The sequence below is a fragment of the Triturus cristatus genome, chromosome 4_2 (assembly GCF_964204655.1).
Source record: "Triturus cristatus chromosome 4_2, aTriCri1.1, whole genome shotgun sequence".
Taxonomy (NCBI): Eukaryota; Metazoa; Chordata; class Amphibia; order Caudata; family Salamandridae; genus Triturus; species Triturus cristatus.
Window position 1 is genome coordinate 290,802,289 of NC_140586.1, and position 25,817 is coordinate 290,828,105.

General features: G+C 46.7%; 1 protein-coding gene across 3 annotated transcripts in view; it reads right to left on the reverse strand.

Moving 5' to 3' along the window:
• The window catches only part of SERPINC1 (serpin family C member 1), a 192,926-nt gene that overhangs the window by 12,796 nt on the left and 154,313 nt on the right, over positions 1-25,817 (reverse strand). For all 3 annotated transcript variants that reach the window (XM_085601564.1, XM_085601563.1, XM_085601562.1), the window contains exons 2-4: positions 21,864-22,230; positions 20,832-21,047; positions 11,134-11,271 (exon numbers count right to left, since the gene is read on the reverse strand). In XM_085601564.1, coding sequence (XP_085457690.1) covers positions 11,134-11,271; positions 20,832-21,047; positions 21,864-22,229 — 720 coding nt within the window. In that variant the 5' untranslated portion in view covers position 22,230. The remainder of the gene's footprint in view (positions 1-11,133; positions 11,272-20,831; positions 21,048-21,863; positions 22,231-25,817) is intronic.

The following is a 25,817-nucleotide window of genomic DNA, read 5'->3' on the forward strand; positions in this document are numbered from 1 at the left end:
ACCCCTTCAGAACAACCCCTGCTCACCCTATAGGTAGTGTGGCGCGAGCAGTCAGGGCTAAACTTCAGGGCGCTGTCAGTTAAGCATTTATGATCACACACAGTAAACCACGAAGATCCCCCACAAATGGACACCAGGCGTAAGTTGTATCAAAAATACGTAGACTTTATATAAAAGATTCTTTGTTACGCAGGCATATACAAGACCATAGATAGCGGTTGCGAAATGGGGACCACAAGATGATAATTAGGCACGGTAAGTTATTCTATGACGAGCGTTTCGGAAGGCTCGGTCGAGTTCGTCCAGTCACGGTGATGCGCAATGCACCCGGGGTACAGTGATGCGGGGAAATCAGAACGTTGCGGACCCCGAGTCTGAAAGGGAGTTCACTGTACCTGAGAGCGTGCGGGGTGTTGGACGAGTCTTCGGTGGGAGGTGCAGGTTCTACACCTCGAGGGTCTCCGGATCGAGAATCAGCGGGCGGCTCCCAGTAGACAGGTGCGGCCCAGGGCCTCCGACACGGACAGTGCGGGGGGTCACTTCAGGGGTCAGACTCTGGCTGGGAGGTGAAGCGGGGCGGCCGGATACGTTACGACGTACGGGCGCCCGTCCGGGGCTTGAGTTCACTTCCCAATTAGAAATCCGGCGGGAGGGCGAGAGGGCACCAAGCACGCTCCAGTGGTAGGCAGGTGACAGGGAAGCAGGGCGGCCAGACCCGGTGGATCCAGAGCAACTCAGGTAGAGCGGGGCTCTCGGCGAGTGGAGGCGGCCAAGCTTCTGGGTGTCACGGCCCTAGGAGGGGGTGCGAAGGTGCGCAGAGCACTCCGGCGGGAGAAAGCACACGGCTCGATTCTCAGACGAGCGGAGACACGGGGAACCCACTGGTCCTGGGGTTCAGTTCAGGGGGCAAGCTCTTCTTCCAAGCCCTTGGAGATAGTTGAAAAACAAAGTACAAAGTCTCTTTCAGTCTTTTCCTCTCCTTTCTCAGCAAGGCACCTACTGCAGGCCAATCCCCCAGGTCAGGGAAAGTTACTCCTCCTTCAGCTTCTTTCAGGTCCTTCTAGTCGGGCAGAGTTCCTTCGTGGTTCAATCTGGATCTGATTTCTTAGGAGAAGGGCTCCTTCTTTTAAAGCGCAACTCCTTTGTTCTTTGTCGCCAGGGGGCCTGGGCCTGGCTCAGTCCAGTTTTGGAGCACTTTGTTGTGGTGGCTCTGCTCTTTTCTTTCAGCAGCAGGGCAGAGACATCAGCCGCTCCACAGGGGGCGGAGCCGGCACTGTGGTGGCAGAGCACAGGTCTATTCAAGAGCCAAGGTGTACTCCTCCCACCCATCCTGGTATAATCTCTCTACCCACCACCTGGCAGCCAACCTGTCTCCTGGAATTCCCCCCTGCTCCTACTGTTGCTAGGCAGAACACACACACAGCGCAGAGGCGGACTGAGATGGTCAGGCCAGTAAATACTAACTTTCTAAAAGTAGTATTTACAAACACAAGATATTAAAATAAACTTTGCTAAAAGAAGTATTTTATTATTCTGAGTTCAGGCATACTAAACATGACTTTCTACCGTGCTCTATGAGTCCACTGGGATCGCAGCGTGTAGTAATCCCAGCAGCCCATTCTGGCCTATGGAGAGCAGGTAGCCTTCAATAGTGAAAAACGAAAATGGCTGTAATTCACTATTATGACATGCCACATACATCAGGGCATGTCCTACCTTATGCCTACAACGCACCCTGCCCTTGGGCCTACCAGAGGGGTGGCTAACATGTAGTTAAGGGAAGGGTTAGGGACTGGCAAGTGGGGGCACCTGCGCAGTCAGCGCGACAGTACCGGACCGCGTGCAGGTTCTGCAGTGGCAGACCTTAGACACATTTTACCCCGCTGCTTCTGTGGGTGGCACAACCAGTGCTGCAAGCCCACTAGCAGCATTTGGATATACAAGCCCTTGGCACCCCTGGTGCACTCTACTAGGGACTGATAGTAAACCAAATAAGCCAAACATCGAAGTCAATTCACATAATACATTTTACCATAGGGAGCACTTGCACTGTGGCACTGGATGGCAGTGGCACAGTGCCCTGAGCAGCTAACACCAACACAAAAACACATTGAGGCACAGACAAAAAATGGAAGAGTGACCCACGCCAATGGTGCCAGGTCTAACACGTGTCCCCTCCAGCTGAAATGTGGGGAGAACTACCCTACCCCAGGGAGTTCTCATCACTAAGGCGGAAAAATCTGGAAAGACCATCAGCGTTGGCGTGGTTTGTACCGGGGCGATGTTCCACCGTGAAATCCATCCCCTGTATGGATATGGACCACCTCAACAACTTAGGATTCTCACCCCTCATCTGCATTAACCATCTGAGGGGCCTGTGGTCTGTTTGAACCCGGAAGTGAGACCCAAACAGGTAGGGTCTTAGCTTCTTCAATGCCCAGACCACAGCAAATGCTTCTCGCTCAATCGCACTCCACTTTTGTTCCCGGGGAAGTAACCTTCTACTAATAAAGGCTACGGGTTGGTCAACACCCTCCTCAGTGATCTGTGAGAGAACAGCCCCTACACCATGCTCTGATGCATCTGTCTGCTCCAGGAACTCTTTGGAGAAGTCAGGAGCCAAGAGCACGGGCGCCGTGCACATGGCAGTTTTCAGGGTGTCAAAGGCCTTCTGACAGGTGTCAGTCCATATCACTTTTCTGGGCTGCTTTTTCAAAGTCAGCTCGGTCAAGGGGGCAACGATGCTGCCATACCCCTTGACAAACCTCCTGTAGTACCCTGTGAGTCCTAAAAAGGCCCTCACCTCCGTCTGGGTCTTTGGGGGCTCCCAAGCCAGGATGGTTTCTATCTTGGGTTGTAGGGGCGCCACCTGGCCGCTCCCTACTTGGTGTCCCAAGTACACCACGGAACCCTGCCCGATCTGACACTTGCTTGCTTTGATCGTGAGGCCTGCCTTGCGCAGTGCCATCAACACTTCCCAGAGATGTCGCAGGTGTTCTTCCCATGTGCCACTGAACACTGCGATGTCATCCAGGTATGCTGCGCTGAACTCGGACAGCCCAGCCAACACCTGGTTGACCAACCTCTGGAAGGTGGCAGGGGCATTCTTCATCCCAAATGGCATAACCCGGAACTGGAAATGCCCATCTGGTGTGGAGAATGCGGACCTCTCTTTGGCCCCATCGGTCAAGGCGATCTGCCAGTACCCAGACGTTAGATCAAACGTGCTGAGGTACCGTGCAGCCCCTAACTGATCGATGAGCTCATCAGCTCTTGGGATGGGGTGCGCGTCAGTCTTCGTGACCGAATTGAGTCCTCTGTAGTCCACACAGAACTGGAGTTCGGGTGTGGCACCCGGCGAGGCAGCCTTTGGGACCAAGACCACTGGGCTGGCCCAAGGACTGCTGGAGGACTCAACCACCCCAAGAGCAAGCATCTTTGAGACCTCCTCTTTGATGCAGGCTCTGACCCTGTCAGTTACCCTGTAAGCTTTGTGCTTCACAGGTAAGCTGTCTCCTGTATCTACATCATGGACGCACCAATCTGTGATACCAGGAACCAGGGAGAACAGGTCAGGAAACTGCCCCAGCAGCTGGCGGCAGTCATCCTGTTGCTCAGGGGTCAGGGTGGGTGAGAGTTTAACTCCATCCACTGACCCGTCTCGCTCTGAGGCTACCAAGAGGTCAGGAAGAGGCTCAGACTCCTCCTCCGTCCCATCATCGGTGGCCAAGAGCATGCCCACTTCGGACCTCTCCAAGTGGGGCTTCAGTCGATTGACATGTAGGACCCTTAATGGGTTCCTCGGAGACCGCAAGTCCACCAAGTAGGTGACAGAACTCTTGCGCTCCACAATCTCAAAGGGTCCTGTCCACTTGTCCTGGAGTGCACAAGGCTCCACAGGGGCCAGGACCCACACCTTCTGACCAGGTTGAAGCTCAACCAGAGTGGCATTCTGGTCGTACCACTGCTTCATTTCCTCCTGGATGGCTTCCAGGTTTGCCTCAGCAAGTTGCCTGAAACGCCTAGTCTGGTTCCGCAAAGCCAGCATGTAACTGTATACATTCTGGGGAGGTTTCCTGGGAGATTGCTCCCAGCCTTCCTTGACCAGACTAAAAGGTCCTCATACTGGGTGGCCATACAACAGCTCAAAGGGACTGAACCCCAGAGACTTTTGTGGTACCTCGCGGTACGCGAAGAGAAGGCATGGTAAGAGGACGTCCCACTTACGCCTCATGGGTTCCTCGAGACCCATAATCATGCCCTTCAGGGTTCGGTTGAAGTGCTCAACCAACCCATTTCCTTGGGGATGGTAAGGGGTGGTGAACTTGTACGTCACACCACACTCTTGCCAAAGGGATTTCATATATTTGGATATGAAATTGGTCCCCCTGTCAGACACCACCTCTAGAGGGAATCCTACTCGTGAGAAAATTCCCATCAGTGCTCGTCCCACCACGGGGGCCGTCACTGTCCTCAGAGGGATGGCTTCAGGGTACTGGGTGGCATGGTCCACCAAGACCAGGATAAACCTGTTGGCCATGGCTGTCTTGGGGTCCAGTGGCCCCACAATGTCAATCCCCACTCGCTGGAATGGGGTACTGACCACAGGGAAAGGTTGGAGTGGAGCCCGCAGCTTCCTTCCACTCTTATCACTTGCCTGGCAAGTCTGGCATGTCCTGCAGTGAGTGTCAGAACTCCTGCGCATTTGAGGCCAATAAAAGTGGGTGACAAGTCTTTCAAAGGTCTTGTCCTGCCCCAAATGCCCTGCTAATGGAACGTCGTGAGCCAGCCCCAGTAGGAAGGCTCTGAACTTCTGGGGTACCACCAGCGCACGGGCTAACCCAGGTTCAGCAACCTTAGGCTCTGAGTATAGGAGGTCGTTCTCCCAGTAGATCAAGTGAGTTCCGGACTGATCACCTCTGGCCTGGGCTTCAGCCTGCTGCCGCATACCCTCTAGAGAGGGGCACTCTTTCTGCTCCCTGCAGAATTCCTCCATGGTGGGGCCTCCTTCTTGCTGCCAATGGGTCAGCTCAGGCAGGTCCCCCAGTTCGGCTATCTGTTCCCCGGTAGGCTCCAGGGCATCCCCCTCAAGGTCTGCCTCCTCCTGGGCCGTGGGAACTTCAGGAGCCGGATTCCCGTGCCTCCTCTGCCCTCTCTCTAAGACCGGTTCCTGGGCCTCTTCCTCAGGCTCCAGGGTTCCTTCAACACCCCTACTGGCTGCCATCGACCGGGTGGTCACGCACGCCCAATCAGGTAAACCCACCATCCGCAGGTGAGCTTTCTTCTCCACCTTTTCCCAAGGGGAGCTCTCCAAATCGTTACCTAGGAGACAATCAACAGGCATGGCCTCTCTCACAGCCACTTGCAGAGTACCAGAGACCCCCCCACACTCAAAGGGAACCTGAGCCATTGGACACTGACTCTCTGTGTTGTCGGCGTTGACAACACGGCAGAATGCGTGTGGGACAACCTGCTCTTGAGACACCAGGTGTTGCTTGACAGCAGTCACACTGGCTCCTGTATCTCTAAGAGCCCCCACCCTTTTCCCATTTATGGTCACCCACTGCCCATACTTTTGAGTATTGGGGGGCAGTTGGGCCTCCGCGACCATCTCACTGTCTCCTAACGAGACTAGGGTCATCTGTACGGGAACCCCCTCCCCTTGGACATCTACCTCCCTCCCAAAGGCTACACTAGCCACCTGCTTGGGGGGTGGAGCACCAGGGGGTGCTGGTTTACCATACATGGGGCACTTGGGATCCATGGAATAGTGCCCCAGGTTGTTACACTTGTAACATCTGGGGGGCCCTCTTTGAACAGGGTTACGTGTCGGGGCCCAGGTCTGCTTCGGGGGTGGGGGTGGCTGAGAACCTTTCCCTTGGTTCCCTTGGGGATTACTTTGGGGCCCTCTATAGAACTCCCTCTGTTTACCCTTGTCCCCACCATTCTTCTGCTGGGGACCCTGAACACCTTTGGCGGGGCCTCCCACGTGACCCTTGTGGACCCTGGTGCTGACCCAGCGGTCCGCCTCCTCAGCAAGCTTCCTAGGGTTAGTCAGCTTGCTATCGATCAGGTGCTGGCGTAGCTCAGTAAAACAATTATCAGACAAGTGCTCCCATGCAATTAAATCAAACAGCCCTTGGTAATCATTCACTTTGCTACCCTTCACCCAACCATCCAGCGCTCTGCAAAAAAAGGTCACATATTCTACATAAGTGGTACCAGGTTTCTTGGTGCAATCCCTAAATCTCTGTCTGTACAATTCAGGAGTTAACCCATACCTTGTCATAAGGGCTTCCTTCATGTGTGGATAGGATGTTTTGACATCCGAGGGGAGATCCAGCAGTGTGTCCCGCCCCTCACTCAGGAACCTTCCCCACAACCCCGCTCCCCAATCTTTCTCAGGGACCCGGTGGGAGGACATGGCTACTTCATAGGCCCTGAACCATTGCCCAATATCATCCTGCTTATAATATTCTTTGACTACATCTTTAGGAATGTGCACCCTTGACTCTGTTAAATTGCTGCCACCAGAGGGCGAGTTGTCTAAACTCCTGGCCTTGAGATCCAACTCCCTCATTTTTACCTCATGCTCCATGGCCAGCCTTTGTCTTTCCATTTCCATTTGCAGTTTTGCCATCTCCACTTCATGTGCTCGTGCAGCACTCCTGTCGGCCATTTCCTCTGGTGACAGGCCTCTGCTAGGCTCAGAAACACCTTCGGGGGGTATCACCTCTCGTGCATTCTCTGGGAACTTTGATTCGTGCCAGGCTCTCAGCGCTTTTATGTACTGATCCTTCGTTGTTAATCCGCTTTGTTTAATTCTGTACTTGGAGAGATATCCTTTCAAGACTTCATTTGTGCACTTCCTCAGTGCCTCCTGTTCCCAATCTATGTCATCAATTCCAGAGAATATAGAGGATGCTCCGCCTCCACTGACTGAGCTAGGCATGGTTTCTTAAAGTGGAGATTCTTCTTTAGCAACAACTGTCAATCAATCTGTGGCTGGGTTATAGGTCTGCTCTACGTGGTGATCAATAATCCACTGTATGTAAATCATAAATGCAAATTCGAAATCCTCACCGCTGCCACCCATGTTAGAATGGGGAACCTCTGGTTGGCACAGGTAGGTACTTGTGACAAGCAGTGGTCCCTTCTTCTATTCAGGGCAAGAGAATTACCCCTTCAGAACAACCCCTGCTCACCCTATAGGTAGTGTGGCGCGAGCAGTCAGGGCTAAACTTCAGGGCGCTGTCAGTTAAGCATTTATGATCACACACAGTAAACCACGAAGATCCCCCACAAACGGACACCAGGCGTAAGTTGTATCAAAAATACGTAGACTTTATATAAAAGATTCTTTGTTACGCAGGCATATACAAGACCATAGATAACGGTTGCGAAATGGGGGCCACAAGATGATAATTAGGCACGGTAAGTTATTCTATGACGAGCGCTTCGGAAGGCTCGGTCGAGTTCGTCCAGTCACGGTGATGCGCAGTGCACCCGGGGTACAGTGATGCGGGGAAATCAGAACGTTGCGGACCCCGAGTCCGAAAGGGAGTTCACTGTACCTGAGAGCGTGCGGGGTGTTGGACGAGTCTTCGGTGGGAGGTGCAGGTTCTACACCTCGAGGGTCTCCGGATCGAGAATCAGCGGGCGGCTCTCAGTAGACAGGTGCGGCCCAGGACCTCCGACACGGACAGTGCGGGAGGTCACTTCAGGGGGCGGCACGGTCAGACTCTGGCTGGGAGGTGAAGCGGGGCGGCCGGATACGTTACGACGTACGGGCGGCCGTCCGGGGCTTGAGTTCACTTCCCAATTAGAAATCCGGCGGGAGGGCGAGAGGGCACCAAGCACGCTCCAGTGGTAGGCAGGAGACAGGGAAGCAGGGCGGCCAGACCCGGTGGATCCAGAGCAACTCAGGTTGAGCGGGGCTCTCGGCGAGTGGAGGCGGCCAAGCTTCTGGGTGTCACGGCCCTAGGAGGGGGTGCGAAGGTGCACAGAGCACTCCGGCGGGAGAAAGCACACGGCTCGATTCTCAGACGAGCGGAGACACGGGGAACCCACTGGTCCTGGGGTTCAGTTCAGGGGGCAAGCTCTTCTTCCAAGCCCTTGGAGATAGTTGAAAAACAAAGTACAAAGTCTCTTTCAGTCTTTTCCTCTCCTTTCTCAGCAAGGCACCTACTGCAGGCCAATCTCCCAGGTCAGGGAAAGTTACTCCTCCTTCAGCTTCTTTCAGGTCCTTCTAGTCGGGCAGAGTTCCTTCGTGGTTCAATCTGGATCTGATTTCTTAGGAGCAGGGCTCCTTCTTTTAAAGCGCAAATCCTTTGTTCTTTGTCGCCAGGGGGCCTGGGCCTGGCTCAGTCCAGTTTTGGAGCACTTTGTTGTGGTGGCTCTGCTCTTTTCTTTCAGCAGCAGGGCAGAGACATCAGCCGCTCCACAGGGGGCGGAGCCGGCATTGTGGTGGCAGAGCACAGGTCTATTCAAAAGTCAAGGTGTACTCCTCCCACCCATCCTGGTGTAATCTCTCTACCCACCACCTGGCAGCCAACCTGTCTCCTGGAATTCCCCCCAGCCCTGCTCCTACTGTTGCTAGACAGAACACACACACAGCGCAGAGGCGGACTGAGATGGTCAGGCCAGTAAATACTAACTTTCTAAAAGTAGTATTTACAAACACAGGATATTAAAATAAACTTTGCTAAAAGAAGTATTTTATTATTCTGAGTTCAGGCATACTAAACATGACTTTCTACCATGCTCTATGAGTCCACTGGGATCGCAGCGTGTAGTAATCCCAGCAGCCCATTCTGGCCTATGGAGAGCAGGTAGCCTTCAATAGTGAAAAACGAAAATGGCTGTAATTCACTATTAAGACATGCCACATACATCAGGGCATGTCCTACCTTATGCCTACAACGCACCCTGCCCTTGGGCCTACCAGAGGGGTGGCTAACATGTAGTTAAGGGAAGGGTTAGGGACTGGCAAGTGGGGGCACCTGCGCAGTCAGCGCGACAGTACCGGACCGCGCGCAGGTTCTGCAGTGGTAGACCTTAAGACACATTTTACCCCGCTGCTTCTGTGGGTGGCACAACCAGTGCTGCAAGCCCACTAGCAGCATTTGGATATACAAGCCCTTGGCACCCCTGGTGCACTCTACTAGGGACTGATAGTAAACCAAATAAGCCAAACATGGAAGTCAATTCACATAATACATTTTACCATAGGGAGCACTTGCACTGTGGCACTGGATGGCAGTGGCACAGTGCCCTGAGCAGCTAACACCAACACAAAAACACATTGAGGCACAGACAAAAAATGGAAGGGTGACCCACGCCAATGGTGCCAGGTCTAACAGCATATAATATAAAAAATACATAAAGAGTCATATTGCGATCAACAATCCTGAAACACTGGTTCAGAGATACACAGGACTGGCTTCTCCAGGAAAGATGTATAGTTCAAAGACTTATAAACTCAACTAAAGTGAGAGTGATCATGCACTGTATTTACCACAAAGCATCTGGGAAAATGTGTGCTGCTATGCAAGACAGTGTGTGCCCCCCCCCCTTTTTTTTTTATAAATGTACGGGAGAGTGGATTTATGCCTTGTACAAACTGGCCCCAAAAGACACCATAGAAACGTGAAAAAGAAGAATGGAGAGAGAAAAAGAAGACAATTATTTCTTTGCCTTTTGATGTCTACCTTATGTCATGTGTGGCAACAAGCAGCAGTATTTTGTGTTGTGGTTTTGACTTCTTGTTTTTGGCTTAAATATCAAGGACAATATTCACAAAAAACAAGATCAACCCATACGTCCTTGCAAAGTAGGTGTTGCCAATAAGAAAAAACAATGTTCACAAGGAACTCATGTACCTAGTTAATACAGCTTCTGCAAGAAATGGTATGACTTGCGTGAATCAATCAGAGACAAAAAAAAATGTAGAATAGGACCTTAATACAATACAGTCAATCAATATTGTATAGATTTATAGAAGCCCACAAGAGAGATATCAAAACTGTACTCACTTCATCCGAAATGAGTATAATTTATTTTGCATTCATAGTATTCAAGGTACAAAAAAGTCATAGCAACAATATTCAATTATGTATTTACACTATATACATTTCCACATTCCAACGTGATTTTGGGAACCCCACTGAAGTGACCAAAACCAGACAGTGATATAAATATAGTGCTAAAGAAGGGGGAGGTAGTGGTTATTGGTATTAACACAAAGAGGAGCTCTTGGCTATTATAATACAATCAATTGTTATAAATATTTTGATTTTCTTAGGCTCTCTAATTTGTGTTAATACCAATAACCACTACCTCCCCCTTCTTTAGCACTATATGTATATCACTGTCTGGTTATGGTCACTTCACTGGGGTCACAAAATCATGTTGGAATGTGAAAATGTATATAGTGTAAATACATAATTGAATACTTCTGCTTGACTTTTTTGTACTTTGAATACTATGAATGCAAAATAAATTATACTCAAGTGAGTACAGTTTTGATATCTGTCCTGTGGGCTTCTATTTCAATGTATACAATATTGATTGACTGAATTTATTTAAGGTCCTATTCTACATGAATTTTTGTCTGATTTATTCACGCAAGTTATACCATTTCTTGCAGGAACAGTATTAACTAGGTAAATGAGTTCCTTGTGAACATTGTTTTTGCTTATTATAAACATCAGAGACATCAAAGCGATATTGTCTAAAAACTCCAGGACTGGCTAACCCAGTGAAATGTGACTTCTGTTTTATTCCTCCCGCTTGTAGCAATGTTGCAAGTAGTATGTTACAATATTGAGGTGAGGAATATCAACACGTACAAATATTGACTCAACAATGTTGACTACCAATATAATGTCACAGTAAGCATACATAAGAAATCACTAGTCTTCACTCCTTTTCTACTTACCTTGAGGTTATTTTGGTAATCAATACTGTGGAATTTGTATAAGTGCAGATCAATAGTTACGCTTTGATATCATGGTAGAGCTCTCTGTTACTTCACATTAACTCCCATACACCGCCTTGGCTTGGCCGCTTACTGAAGGAGCTGGCTTAGGCTGCTCACAGGAGGAAGCCCTCCCTAAAGGCAAGGCTAAGTACCTTGAAATAGATGGTGTTCACCAACACCAACGTGGTGAGCTCTGTGATGGCGCCCTCTGGAATGACATCAGTGATGCGCTTCTCAGTTTTGTTGGCAATCCAGTCATTGATAATGGTCCTCGAAAGTTCAGGATTTTCCTTGGAAGGGGAAAAGAGACTAATTAGTTGGTCATTTCACTGCAGGTTTTGCCAATATGAATCCCAATCACTTCTGCCACTCTGCCACAGCCTGCACAATCACTGTACCCCCCTTCCAGAAAGGGTCCCCCTCCTGAGTCAGTGTGTATTTCACTCCTATATTATGTGCCTTACTGCTATCTTAGCTGTAATGTGCTCTGAGACCTTCGATTCGCATGGAATCAACATGTATACCATTGCTTTCTCTATTTTCTGTCTGATGATCTCCCCGTTACCTATGTTGTAAAGCGTTCCGATACCTTCGGGTCTGGCTAGCGCTATATAAAACTCATTAATAAATAAATAAACAATGTCCCCTAGTCCTCATCTGGTCTACAATAAATACGTTTCGTATACTTTGCTAGAAGAAATGTTTCCACCTCATAGCAACGATCTTGGATGGGAAGGAGGAGTTGTGGCATAAAAGCTAGTGGTGGCGACCTCTGAAAGGTAATAAACAAGGTTCACGTCCCGGTCTCGACTCAACATCCTGTGGTAAATTTGGGCAAATCACTTCCTTTCTCTGTGCCTAAAAAGTGTGGCTGTAGAAAAATTCGTATATGGAGGCCAGGGCTGACATAAGATTTGGGAAGTAATTATGGCCCTTGGAGAGTTTGCCTGGTTCTGTTGAAACGCGCATTGGTCAGGTTCGTGCTTTAAAAAAAATAAAAAGAATCGGAGGAACTAGAATTAATAGACAGTGTGTAGGAAAGAGAAATGGAGGAGGAGTTTGAAGAAAACAGAGAGCCGAGGAGGCTAAGATCACAAGATCACATTAATCCTTTCTTTGGTTGTCCTCTATTTTATACATTTTCCCTTATATTGCCATCTGCCCCATGTTGGTGTGGTCTCTTGTTCAAGAAATTAAGAGAGGAAAGCAACAGGCCTTTTATTTGGGCAACTTTGGAATCCGATTCTGGTATAGTTTTTGGGCTTGAATGCTATTAATGCTGAATCTCTTCCAGGAGCACTTCAACCAACACCACCCTAATCTGATCACCTTTGATCCACTGATTTTCACTTTTGACTGTTTTGTATACAAAGTACGATGTGCCAAATAGAACTCTGGTTGTTGAGACAATGGGGTCAGAGTGACAGAAAAGTGAGTTTCCTCAACATTTGCCTTGTGTCTTTGTTTACTTTGTAGTTTTTATTCTAAAAGTACAGTTGGAGCATTATTGGAGCTATAAGTGAGTTTTGTATATTTAGAGCTCCCTTTACAGTTTCTGATGTGTAAACGTAAATAATGTACCCAGAGTGGACCCTCAGGGGCACTGTGATCAAATCCACTAGTCATCAACATGGCTGTGCCATTAGAAACGTGTTTTTTGCTACGAGGAAAAGGTTTCTAAAATGTTCTGTAAGGAGGGCGCGCCGCGTGGGTGCAGCAATGCTCTAATGCTTATTGAACCTTCTGACTTGTTCAATGTCGCACTAGATTGCACCACATTCTCTGCAAAATGTGGCTGAATTATTGTGTCTGAAACTCTTACGAAGAATGTGCAGGCTTTTTCAAATACTAAGCATCGGTTTTCTCGGAATTTGCTGACGTGCAGGGTATGATCTTTCTGTTTTGGATCAGAGGCAATGGGTAGTGTCATTTAATTACAAACGATCCTTCTGTAATCTTGTTGATTCAGAGCTCAAGCTGAGTCTGAAGAGTGCACCATGAAGAAGGTTGTAAATCAGAACCTACATGGCTAGGATGGGACCGACAAGATATTTGTTGTGCCATTCGACTGTCACAAGTCCTGGTCCCAGTGAGACAATGGCTGAATAAGCATCTTGGTTGAATCTAACCTTTCCATGGGCCAATGGGATTCAGGAGAGAAAACAGCCTTTACAACAAGGTTTTTACCACGTTGTACCTTTACCACTAATTATTTACCGCGCATGGTTTTAGAACATATATGCTTTTACAGCATATGTCTTTACCACGCATTTAAGGTAAGTTCATGGGTGTGGGGGGTCTCCCTCCACAAATACATTTTGTGTGTGTATATATATATTATCTACTGGTGGTCGCCAGTAGATAGTTATAGTTAGGACCGTGTTTCCATAGGAAATCCGCAACATTCTATTTGGAATAACTTTGGCGCCGATTGATGAATCCTCGCGAAATTTTCAAAATAGGTGGGGCGCTCCGCTCCGCTCCTACCCTGAAAGTCTCGGGGGGATTCGTCAAGCGGGGGCTGAGAAAAAAGGGGGGTCCCAAAACGCGTTTTTCCCATGCAATTTTCCATAGGGACCTTTAGTCCAAGGTACAGGCCAAACGGCCGAACAGAATTACTTTAAATTTGGTAAAGAGGTAGTCCTCAGGTCAGGGATGTGCCTTTTGCATATCTGGAGTCAATCTGTTCATTAGTTCCTGAGAAAATTGCAGTTAAAAGTACATACATATCTATAGGCGCGCGCGGTGCGCGCACGGCGACGTGCGCGAGCGCAATTCTGATTGGTTGTTAGATGTCAGTAAACAGTTGAATCGGTCGAAATCAGGAAGTGTCGGCCGCCATTTTGTCTCTCACAGTCTGAGGCAGTGAAAAACAAAGGTGGAGAACGTGAAAAGGGGGCAGAGTGGACAGTTCCTGACCCCCTAGCCTTGGTCAGGGGGTCACTGAAGGACCCCCAAGGGTGAAAAAAACATTATTTTTTTTTTCTGGTGTCAATCTGTTCAGTATTTCCTGAGAAAATTGCATTTAAAAGCATATAAATATCTATAAGCGCGCACCGTGCGCGCACCGTGCACGCACGGTGCCGTGCGAGAGCAAAATTCTGATTGGTTGTTAGATGTCAGTAAACATTCGAATCGGTCGAAATCAGGAAGTGTCAGCCGCCATTTTGTCTGTCGCACTGAAAAGGAAAGGTGGAAAAAAAGGTGGAAAACGTGAAAAGGGGGCAGGGAAGAGAGTTCCTGACCCCCTAGCCTTTGTCAGGGGGTCCCTGAAGGACCCCGAAGGGTGAAAAAAACATTTTGATTTTGTTTTAAAAATCGCGGGGAGCGCGCACCGTGCGCGCACGGTGAAAAACCCTTAAAAAAAAATAAAACACATATAAGAACGTGAAAAGGCGGCAGGGTAGAGAGTTTCTGAGCCCCTAGCCTTTGTCAGGGGGTCCCTGATGGACCCCGAAGGGTGAAAAAAAGCATTTTATTTTTTTACAAAAAAATCGCGAGGTGCGCGCACCGTGCGTGCACGTTGCGCGCACGGTGAAAAACCCATAAAAAAAAAAAAATTCAAACTGTTTATAATTTTAAAGAAGATATTAACTATGCTGTTCAACTTTATCCAAATTCAAAAAAATAAATAAAAATAAATAAATACATAAATTAGCATTTAAAAAACCATTGAAATTCACTAAAAAAAAAAACATAGGTTTCACACACGTTATAGTTAGGAATTAGCATTTAAAAAAACTTGCAAATTCACTTAAAAAACCATAGGTTTCACACATGTTATAGTTAGCTGGACATTTCACTCGTAATAAACCAATGAAATTCCCCCGTTATAGTTAGTTCAGGCAACTATAACTCACACGACCGCAATCCACTGCTGATGACGTCAGATATTACATCACTGATGACATATGTGTCTTTCTGTAAAATAAATATTTGTAATATAGGTATAGCTAAAGATAAATGGAAGAATAAATGGGTAAATAAGTGTCTAAATACAGTGATGTAATATCTGACGTCATCAGCAGTGGATTGCGGTCGCGTGAGTTATAGTTGCCTGAACTAACTAGAACGGGGGAATTTCATTGGTTTTTTACGAGTGAAATGTCCAGCTAACTATAACATGTGGGAAACCTATGGTTTTTTAAGTGAATATATATATATATATATATATTCACTGAAGAAACCATGGGTTTCAGGGGGGTTATAGTTAGCTGGACATTTCCCTCGTACAAAACCCTAGAAATTCCCCCGGTAATAGTTAGTTCAGCTAACTATAACTCGTGCGCCCCCACAATGCACTGCTGATGACGTCACATATTACATCACTCATGACATGGTCAGTGACATCACTGATGATATCACTGATGACATCTCAAATGACACCACTGATGACATCACCGATGACAAAACGTCATTCATGTAATAAATTAGTGCATCTTCTCACACCCTAATATAACCTTTGATACATGAGTGATGTAATATGTGACGTCATCAGCAGTGCATTGCGGGGGCGCACGAGTTATAGTTAGCTGAACTAACTATTACGGGGGAATTTCTAGGGTTTTGTACGAGGGAAATGTCCAGCTAACTATAACACCCCTGAAACCTATGGTTTTTTCAGTGAATTTCTAAGGTTTTTTAAATGGCAATTCCTAATTATAACGTGCATGAAACCTATGGGTTTTTCAGTGAATTTCAAAGGTTTTTTAAATGCTAATTCCTATCTATAATGTATCTCTAAAGCTATGATGTTTAATGATTTTCATTGAATTTCAAATTTTTTCAATTTCAGTGTGTCAATTCCTTTAATTATGTTTTTTTAAATACTTTTTTATCACCATTTTTTTAACTTATCTTTTCAATTAATTCTTTTAAAAATTAAAAAAATATTATTTGCTTTTTTGTTTTTTGGTATAAATTGTTAATTTAAAAAAAAAAATATATATATTCTTTAAACTATATTTTCAAAACATTATTTTTTATTTATTTTTTTAAAAATGTTGGGATCCGCGCACCCTATGCGCACCGTTCTCGATCCGAACGCGATAGGAACCGCGCACCCAACGCGTGAGAAACCGTGCACCCAACGCGTTTGGATCCGCATACCCTGCGCGCATTTCGCCGTTTAAAAAAAAAAAGGGGGGGGGCCCAGGGGGTACTTCTGGGACCCCCTAAGCAGGTCTAGAGGGTCAGAGTATTCCCACTCTGCCCCCTTTATATGTTTTACACACTTATGCCCCTTACTTTTCAGCCTCGCTTCTACCGAGGCACAAAATGGCTGCCAACAGTTCCTGGTTTCGAATGTTGGCAGACACTCGACAGTCAATTAGCATTCAGCGCGTGATCGGGAGGGTGCGCGCTCGGTTCGGAGAGGGTGCGCTCACGGTGCAGGTAGGGTGCGCGGATCCTCCGAGGCCATAGATATATCTATCTTTTTTACCCTAAGTTTCTCAGGAACTACTGAACAGATTTACACCATTTATGCAAAAGGCACGTGTCTGAACTGAGGACTACCTCTTTGCCAAATTTGGTGTAATTCCGTTCAGCAGTTCGGGCTGTAGCTGCGTCAACAGGTCCTATGGGAAATTGCATGGGGAAAACGCGTTTTGGGACCCCCCTTTTTTCTAAGCCCCCACTTGACGAATCACCACGAAACTTTCAGGATAGGAGCGGACCGGAGCTGGCCAAAAGTTTGGAAAATATTGTGATGATTCGTCAACCGGCGCCAGACTTATTGGGAATAGAATGTTGCGGATTACCTATGGAAAATAGGTCCTAACTATAACTATCTACCGGCGACCGCGAGTAGATAATATATATATATATATATATATATATATATATATATATATATATATATATATATATATATATAGATAGATATAGATATATAGATATATATACATATAAGCAATGCATGGTAAAGGCATAGGTTGTAAAGGCATATGTGTTCTAAAAACATGCGGGGGGAAAATGTGCGGTAAAGGCATGCAGAGTATTTCCTTGCATTGTTCCATCATTAACCATTCAGGTGGCCATCGGGCTCTGAGTCGGTCAGGCCAGGCTAAGGTGCATTGGCAGCTCTGGAAGTTTCACTTGCTTTTGTACAGAGGAGAGGTGTCCAGGACGGTGTCATTAAACTGGAACTTCTGAGTGGGCTGTGAACACAACTTTCCCATTACTTCACTGAGGATCCCTAGAAGCAGCTGCATCCCGGCGACCTGAAGGTGAGGCCCTGGTCAGAGTGTTGGCCTGGGCAGACGTGTATCTATTGATGCCAGTCATTGAGCATGTTGGTGCCATCGGGAGGATATTAAGACACTCTCAAGGAGGAACATTGCGGCCATCCTAACACACAGCTTCAGAATCTCTGTTACCTTCCCAGAAATGGATCTCATGGTGCATGGCTAGAGGTCAGAAGCAAATAGCCAGTTACTATCTTTGAAGGGTTTGAGGCAATCCTAAAACGCAGTAGTCGGTGCAGTCTGGAGGCATTTAGTGCAGTGTTAGCCTCAAGACTCTTTTTTTGGAGAAGCAGAGTAATATAATTGCCAGATCTTGGGATCTGCTGGAGGACAATCAGATGGCATGTCAACAAGTCGATTAATATCAAAAAGGGGGAACAGTTCCTCTCTATGGGCCTGGGTAGAGGGTTACAATGACCTACTACACTATTACAAATGGTATCCGGGGGGATCTGCAAATCCAGATCGTAATGCCCTCACACACCTGTTAGGGTGTCATGCTTCATCATTGGGCGCTCCTCGTCGGACCGGCGCTGCAATGTCCGACGGGCCTGGTGGCATCTTTATCGGAGATCTTTTGATCTGTGAACGCCGTATGGTGAGTGCGGTGTGTGGGGCTATAAGAAAAACATTGTTTGGTGAAGGTGTAGATTGTGATTGTTAAAAAAGGCCCCTAACCTTTTTAGTTCACTTTATTAAATGGTCAAGGATGGGACTTTGTTAAAAACAGTGAGGCTACGTATGATAATTAAGGTATTCTAGTAGCCATTGGTGGACTAAGTCAGGTCAACATGTTTCGTGTCATGTGCTTCAAAGTCAAGCGACACTTCTTCAGGACCGGAATACCATGACCGCTTAGTTAACAGTCATGGGTGGTAGGTACCCTTTCAGAAGGATAGAATCCTCAACTTGGGGTTATCCTAAGGGTATTCTTCCTGTGTAGATAAGGCCAAGGAGAAAAGAAAGGGATATGGATACCGTCAGAATTCGTGACTGTGATCTAATCAGCTGAGACAGAAAACAAGATCTCATCCAGACAAGAGACAATATATCATCCAGATTAGGCCAAATGAGGCCGGTATCTATTAATAACAAGGGGATAATAAAAGAACAAACGCTAGGAGAACAATTAAAAGGAACATGGCATGTAAGAGTTCACAGCATGACATGACTGAAGTGACACAAATGTGGTAGGGCCAAACAGTTACGGGGGGTAACGTTGTCAAGGACGAGAAAATAATCTTACCTCCTCAAGGTAGGATGTGGAGCCTCATAGATGAGGGAAGACGACCCGACCAATTGAGCGGGTGTACTATATGACAGGGAGTAAAGGAGACATCAAGCCTACAACATGATACTGTCAGCGGAGAAAATGCTGAATAAAACATACATGTATATACTGATACAGGAAGAAAAAACTGTTGGATTGTTCGATTATAATATATATCATCAATAACCATTGTACAGTAGTAATTTGAACAAAAAAACTTTATCAAAAAATGCTCCCCTCAGAACATACTGATCTGTCGATAATGGGGGGTTATATAGAAAATAACATGCATGGTTGCAAATTGGTTCACTAACGGACAAGCGACGGCATCCCACAAACCCCTGGTGCCACGTTCGTGCCAGCGTGAGTGGGAAGACCGGTGCAAAGATAACTAAAAGATCCAGTGAGGGAGAGGTGAGTCCCGCTTGGTATCGACAGTGCGTGTCGTGCCGGCGGGGTGAGAACTCACTGGCCGTGCTCGTGAAGTGGTCTGACAACGTTATCGGAAACCCAGACTAGGCGTGATACCGGAAGGGGGGGGGGGGGTAGACTCGCCGCGGACGGGTTAAAAGTGAAGGCACTAGTGTGCCGTGCCATGGAGAAAGTCAAGGTCTAATTGTCTAAATGTCAACAAGTCATCACGGGGCGATACGGGATGCGAGTCGAGATCAGTAGAGAAGAAGAAAAATGAAGAGGAAGAATGAGGAAAGATCAATGAAGAGAAAGATGGAGAGAATGAAGATGAAGATGAAATGGGACTGCCTGCACCTCATCTGTATTTGATCTTCTCATTACTGCTAAGGCTCAGAGATTAGTTAGGCGATTTAGAAAGCCAGCCCAAGCTTTCGGCTCATTACTGTATGCAATTCACGTGTGACTTCAGCATGTGCGAAAATACATTTTTGACTCTTCACTTATTGTTTTCTTTTTTACATAGGGCAAACTTGTCTGAAGGTATTGTAGCACTTTACATGAGCACCAGTCACATTACACATGGACACATTTATTTTTTGGGCACGCGGAGATTGAGTGATTTGCCCAGAATCACAGAATGTTGCCCCAACGCTGATATTCGAACTTGGTTCCCCATTTTCAAAGTTGGCAGTTCTGGCTGTTACACCTCGTCCTCTCCAGAGGTCGGTTTGTTGGCTTTTGTCTAACACTGATGATGGCCTGTCAAACTTGGAGAAGTTCTAGTGCCAACTGATGATGCAATGTACAGATTAGAGAAAGGTGGTTGTGATGACAGAGAAACTGACTGCTGTGCATGGAGCTTGGTTGTTATAGCATAGGGTGAATGTCATGCTCAGGTTTCCTCAGGATGATGTCAGCCATCTTGAACAGGAGTATAAGTGATCTAAAAGATGAGGTGAACAGAAATCCTGATGGCACTGATGTGCCTTACGCAAATGTGTGTTCAGTCTAACTACTTAAGGAATCTGGCCACAAAACTGTAGAAATTATTTGGCATATTAAAGCCTGCCAAGAGAATTGCTTTTGTTGCTTTCTCTGGAAACACTCACCTCAAACACCTTATAGAATGTATCCTTATTTATCAGCCCACAAATCTTCTTATTCCATTTAGTATGTCAGCCGTCATTGCTTGTACTCCCATTTTCTTTTCTTAGCAATATAACTCAGGTGCCACACTTACCCAGGCCTATCTTGTCCTTAACCCGCTTTCACCTTTTATTTTATGTTTTACTTCTTTTATTTTTCTATAGTGCCACTGTACCCAGGGGGGGTGTCAGCGACCTTTACAATGTAACAAAAAAGTACTGTCTCGCAATACATGAAACATTCGAGGAACAATAGTCAGACTGAAAATGTACTGAGCTGAGATCTTACATCTGGGACGGCTAAGGAGGCGAGAGGGAAATGGAAGATGGGGTTGGAGCAAGGAGTTTGAGAGTTAGAGGGGAGAAGCAGAGAGGGGCTAGCCTAGGAGGGAAAGCTAAGCTGGGGAGGAAAATGAAGAAGGGGGAAACAGAGAAAGGGAAGAGGAAGTATCGGGAGATAGGGTCAGTCGGGGTTCGAGGAGAGGAAGAGGCAGAAAACATGAAGCGAGGGGTGAACTTGCGAGAAGTAGGGAGTTAGATTATCAAAACAGCAGGGTGGAAGGTGACGAAGCGGATGAAAAGGTGTTGTAAGAGAGGAGGAGGAGGGGGGATTGCAAGGGGAACAGAAAGGGGGAAGGAAGGCAGAAGTATGGGTAACAAGAGAGGAACAGGAGTGATTGAGATGGGGGACAGGAGGGACGAAGTAGGGAAGGGAGGTTGTAAAAGAAGAGGTGGACCAAGCGAAGAGGATGGAAGGGGATTCAGAGTCTTACTTTGAAGTTGAGGGGCCAAAGTTTGGCTCCATAGACAATCTCACTGATTTCCTGGTAGGTCTGGTTGAAGCTCAGGGACTTGTCACCGAAGAGGCGGTTGGCTGATGAAAGCTCTGAGGTCTTGTTGGCCTTCCGGTACAAACGGCAGTTAAGTTTTGCAAAGAAAAAGTGAATGTTATCAGAAGCCTTCTCCGAAAGTGAGTCAAAGTGGAAAACCTATGCGGGTGACACGAAGAGAAAAACAAACAGATTTCACAAACAGGCGCTGTTTTGGAGAACTTCACATTAAACCCATTTACTTATGTTCATCATCAGAATCAGACGATACCTCCCACGCCACCAGAGACGTCACTTGCAATCCCTCTGAATTCATAACTAGTATTAAATTAGTTTTCTTCTGCCTTAAAATCAAACACCCCCATGGTGCTTTTAGCTCTTAACTTTAGCTACCAACTCGTCCTGCAAGAGACAATCTTAGACTACAACCTGTTCAGTTTCATATGACATCTCTCACATCATAAGAGATGTTATTTACAATACTTCTTAACTTTCAGCGTGAAGTGAGGACTGTTGTACGTAAGGCCAGTCACTCGCTGCTGTTGTTAGCTCATAAGATGCTTCAGATCATACTGCAATCAGAAGGAGTCACAGCTCATTCAGTGAGATGCATCCTCAGCCTTCTTGAGGTAACATCTCATTCAATAAAAGATCCTCTTTCAACTTTAAGTGATGTCTAATACAGTGAGAGACATCCTCAGCCTGTTTAAAGTGATAACTCATTCAGTATGAGACATCATAAGCCTGTATGACTTGAGACCTCATTAAGTAAGAGAGCCTCTTTCTGCTTTATGTGATGCCTCCTTCAAGAAGAGACACCCCTGGCATGTTTAAGGTGACACCTCGCTGAGTAAGAGACACTCTCAGTCTGCTTAAGATGACACCTTGTTTAGTTAGAGACATCGACAGCCTGCATACAGTAGATGCCTCAGACCTAGACTGCTGAGAAGATTGGCCTCTGTGGACTGCACTCACCTCCATGAGCTCCTTCAGAGTGTTGTCACAAGCCCCCAGCTTGGTCATGGTGAAAGCCTGCGAGATGCTGAGTGGAGAAAAAAAAACATTCTCATCGTTCTTCTTGGAGTCTGCCAGGAGCTTGTAGAAACTGACAGCAAATTTGGAGTTCGCCTTAGACAGCTCCCAGATACGGGGGTTGGTGGCATCTGGGAGTTTCTCCTGTTTTTCAGGCTCAGCTTCCTGGAGCTTCTTCTCGGGGTTACGGTAGACACACATGGGGTTCACCGGGATGTCTTTGAGCTTGGCCACGCAGATGTCAGGGAACCCTTCCTGGGACGTCCCCTCGCACCAAATGGTGGCGAGCAGTACGAGTAGAAGACGCATCCTGAATTCAGGAAGGGAAAAATCTACATCAGATAGCCAAACATTCCCAGATTTAAACGATACTAGATTTCAAAGCGCAAAGTATCAAAATGGTCATAGGATGGTCCATCATTAAAAGCCATTCTCTCTAAGATGCATCATATTGACCAATCAGACAGCATTCAGACTACCTAAATATGTCCACTTTCTTTTGGTTTGTACTCCAATCTCTGACCGTAATGCAACACAGCAATGCAATTTATAGATTCAGAAAGATATGGAGTTGAACAAGGTCATCTTCTCACAGGAATTGCACAATGTAGGATGCGGATCTGTCACTGTAAACACCCAAGTGTAGATTATAATCACCCATGAAGGTATTACTGCTACAGAATCAACTAGGCCATCACATGCTCCATGGAAGGTGGTAACTTCACCTGGTGATACAACATCTGGTGGCAGAAGACAAGTCAGTTTGAGCCCTACAACCAGTGCTTAGTTTGTGAAAAGCATAAGTGCCAGGACCCTCGTCAGGACTCCACAGCAACTTGCTCTACCTATTGCCTCTGCCATCTCTGCCAATGACAGTGCCAACACAATTACTAAGCATCACACTCCTACAAGTGTGGCAATTCAGACTATTCCAGGCCCCCAACGCTATAAGAATGGCTTGGGCGGCAGCTATTAGCCATTTTTCATGTATATTGAATTGATAAACAACTGTTGTGGGGCTCATCTGTAAATTAGACAGACAGCGTCACTGTTAGAAATAGGGGTCTCTATTTGGTAGGTTGTTACCTTGTCCAAGTAGAGACCCTTCTTCCTAGTCAGGATAAGGGGGATACACTGCTGAAATAACCACTGCTCATCCCCTTGGTAGCTTGTCATGAGCAGTCAGGCTTATCTCAGAGGCGGTGTGTGAAGCATTTGCACATAACCAACAGTAATACAGTGAAAACACTACAAAAGGACACCACACCAGTTTTAGAAAAATAACCAATATTTATCTGTGTAAAACAAGACCAAAACAATAAAAATCCAACATACAATGATCAAAATATGCACTTTGCAAGAATAACCTTAGAAATGCAGTTTCTTGAAGTCGGTAGCTCCGTCCGGTGCTACCATGGTGCTGAAAACAACCAAATCCAATAGTTTCGGCCAACTGCATCGGTGTAGACCGGAATCGGTGTCAGAAGACTTGTAAACAGTATCTTTTGTTCCGGCTGACCGCGGCGGTGTGGACTGGAGGTGGCAGTAGTCGAGGCTGTGGTGTGAAGCAGAGCTGTGCGGCGTGCCTTGCCCTCAGGTTGCGGTGCAGGCAGCGGCTCGGTGGCGGTCTTCCAGCGGCGTCGGTGAGACCAGGGCTGCGGTGCAAAACAGGGCGGTGTTCGTCGCAGTGCTGATGGTCACGGTGCAAGCAGTGGCATCGGTGGTATGTGGCTGCGGTGTGGGACGGGGCAGTGCCTTGTGTAGCTTATGAGCAGTGCCCCCAGATCCCGGTGTCAATGTTACCTGGCAATGGCAGAGTCTGTAAGACCAGGACACCGGAGTGAAGCGAGGTGGTGCGGAGTGCGGTGCCCACAGGTCACGGCTCGGTGAGAGCGGTAGTCGTTGTCATCAGTGAGACCAGGTTTGCGGTGCAAAGTGCGGCAGTGCCTTCTGCGGTGCCTTCAGGTGATGGAACCGCCGGCGGTCTTGGTGACAGTATCGAGTTGCGGTTTCCCTCTGTAGCAACTGAGACATACTGTCCCAGAGGCAGAACCCAGAGGAAGGTGAAGTCTTTGCTGTTCCTGAGACTTCTTGAACAAGGGGCAAGCTGTACCTCGAGCCCTTGGAGAAACTCAAACAAAGAAGTTGCAGAAAGTTCAGTCCAGTACTTTCCCTGCCCAAGACAGAAGCAGTTACTGCAGGCCAACATAGCAAAGTGGTAGTTCCTCCTCACAGCTTCTCCAGCTCTTCTTCTTGGGAGGTTTCTAAGTCCAAAAGAGTTCTAAAGTTCTGGGGTCTGGGCCCCAATATTTATACCACAGTTTCCTTTGTTCTTCTGGCAAAGAGTGTCTGTGCTTAGGCCAAACCAGGTTTGTCCTCTCTGGCCCAGCTTCCTGGCAGGAGGTGTAAACAGCATTGTGTAAGGCAGACGAGGCCTATTCAGTTACAAAGAAATCTCCTCCCACTACTCTAAATGCAGACCAGGTCTATTCAGCCAGGCCTGACTCTTCTAGGAAAGGCAGGACACACCTCAATCTCCCCTGTGGCTGTCTACAGTGAATGCACAACCCCAGCCCCTGTCACTCTAAAGTCAGATAGTCAATCCACAACCCAGCAGAGGCACACAGGATGGTTCAGCAAGAAAATACCCACTTTCTAAAAGTGGTATTTTCAAACACCCAACATAAAAATTATCTTTACTAAAAGATGCATTTTTACATTCTGAGTTCAGGAATACTAAACTCCATTTCTCTATCTTGTCCCAATGGGAAGTTATACTTGTAAGGTGTTACCAAGGGATGTATGACGTTACAACGCACACTTTTACAATGCATGCACTTACAACGCATTTTTTACAACGCATAATCCATTACAACGCATGACATTACAACGCATGACACTACAACGCATTTTTAAAAAATACCTTTACAACGCATTTCCATTACAACGCATACTACCTTTACAACGCATACCATTACAACGCATAATATTAAATTACATTTAAGGTAAGTATTAGATAGTATAGGGGTAAAAGTTACTTTTCTAACTCCAGGGGGTGCAACAGTAGGGTAAGTGTTGGATTGTATAGGGGTAAAAATTACTATTCTAACTCCAGGGGGTGCAACAGTGGGGTAAGTGTTGGATAGTATAGGGGTAAAAATTACTATTCTAACTCCAGGGGGTGCATCAGTAGGGTAAGTGTTGGATAGTATAGGGGTAAAAATTACTATTCTAACTCCAGGGGGTGCAACAGTAGGGTAAGTGTTGGATAGTATAGGGGTAAAAATTACTATTCTAACTCCAGGGGGTGCAACAGTAGGGTAAGTGTTGGATAGTATAGGGGTAAAAATTACTATTCTAACTCCAGGGGGTGCAACAGTAGGGTAAGTGTTGGATAGTATAGGGGTAAAAATTACTATTCTAACTCCAGGGGGTGCAACAGTAGGGTAAGTGTTGGATAGTATAGGGGTAAAAATTACTATTCTAACTCCAGGGGGTGCAACAGTAGGGTAAGTGTTGGATAGTATAGGGGTAAAAATTACTATTCTAACTCCAGGGGGTGCAACAGTAGGGTAAGTGTTGGATAGTATAGGGGTAAAAATTACTATTCTAACTCCAGGGGGTGCAACAGTAGGGTAAGTGTTGGATAGTATAGGGGTAAAAATTACTATTCTAACTCCAGGGGGTGCAACAGTAGGGTAAGTGTTGGATAGTATAGGGGTAAAAATTACTATTCTAACTCCAGGGGGTGCATCAGTAGGGTAAGTGTTGGATAGTATAGGGGTAAAAATTACTATTCTAACTCCAGGGGGTGCATCAGTAGGGTAAGTGTTGGATAGTATAGGGGTAAAAATTACTATTCTAACTCCAGGGGGTGCAACAGTAGGGTAAGTGTTG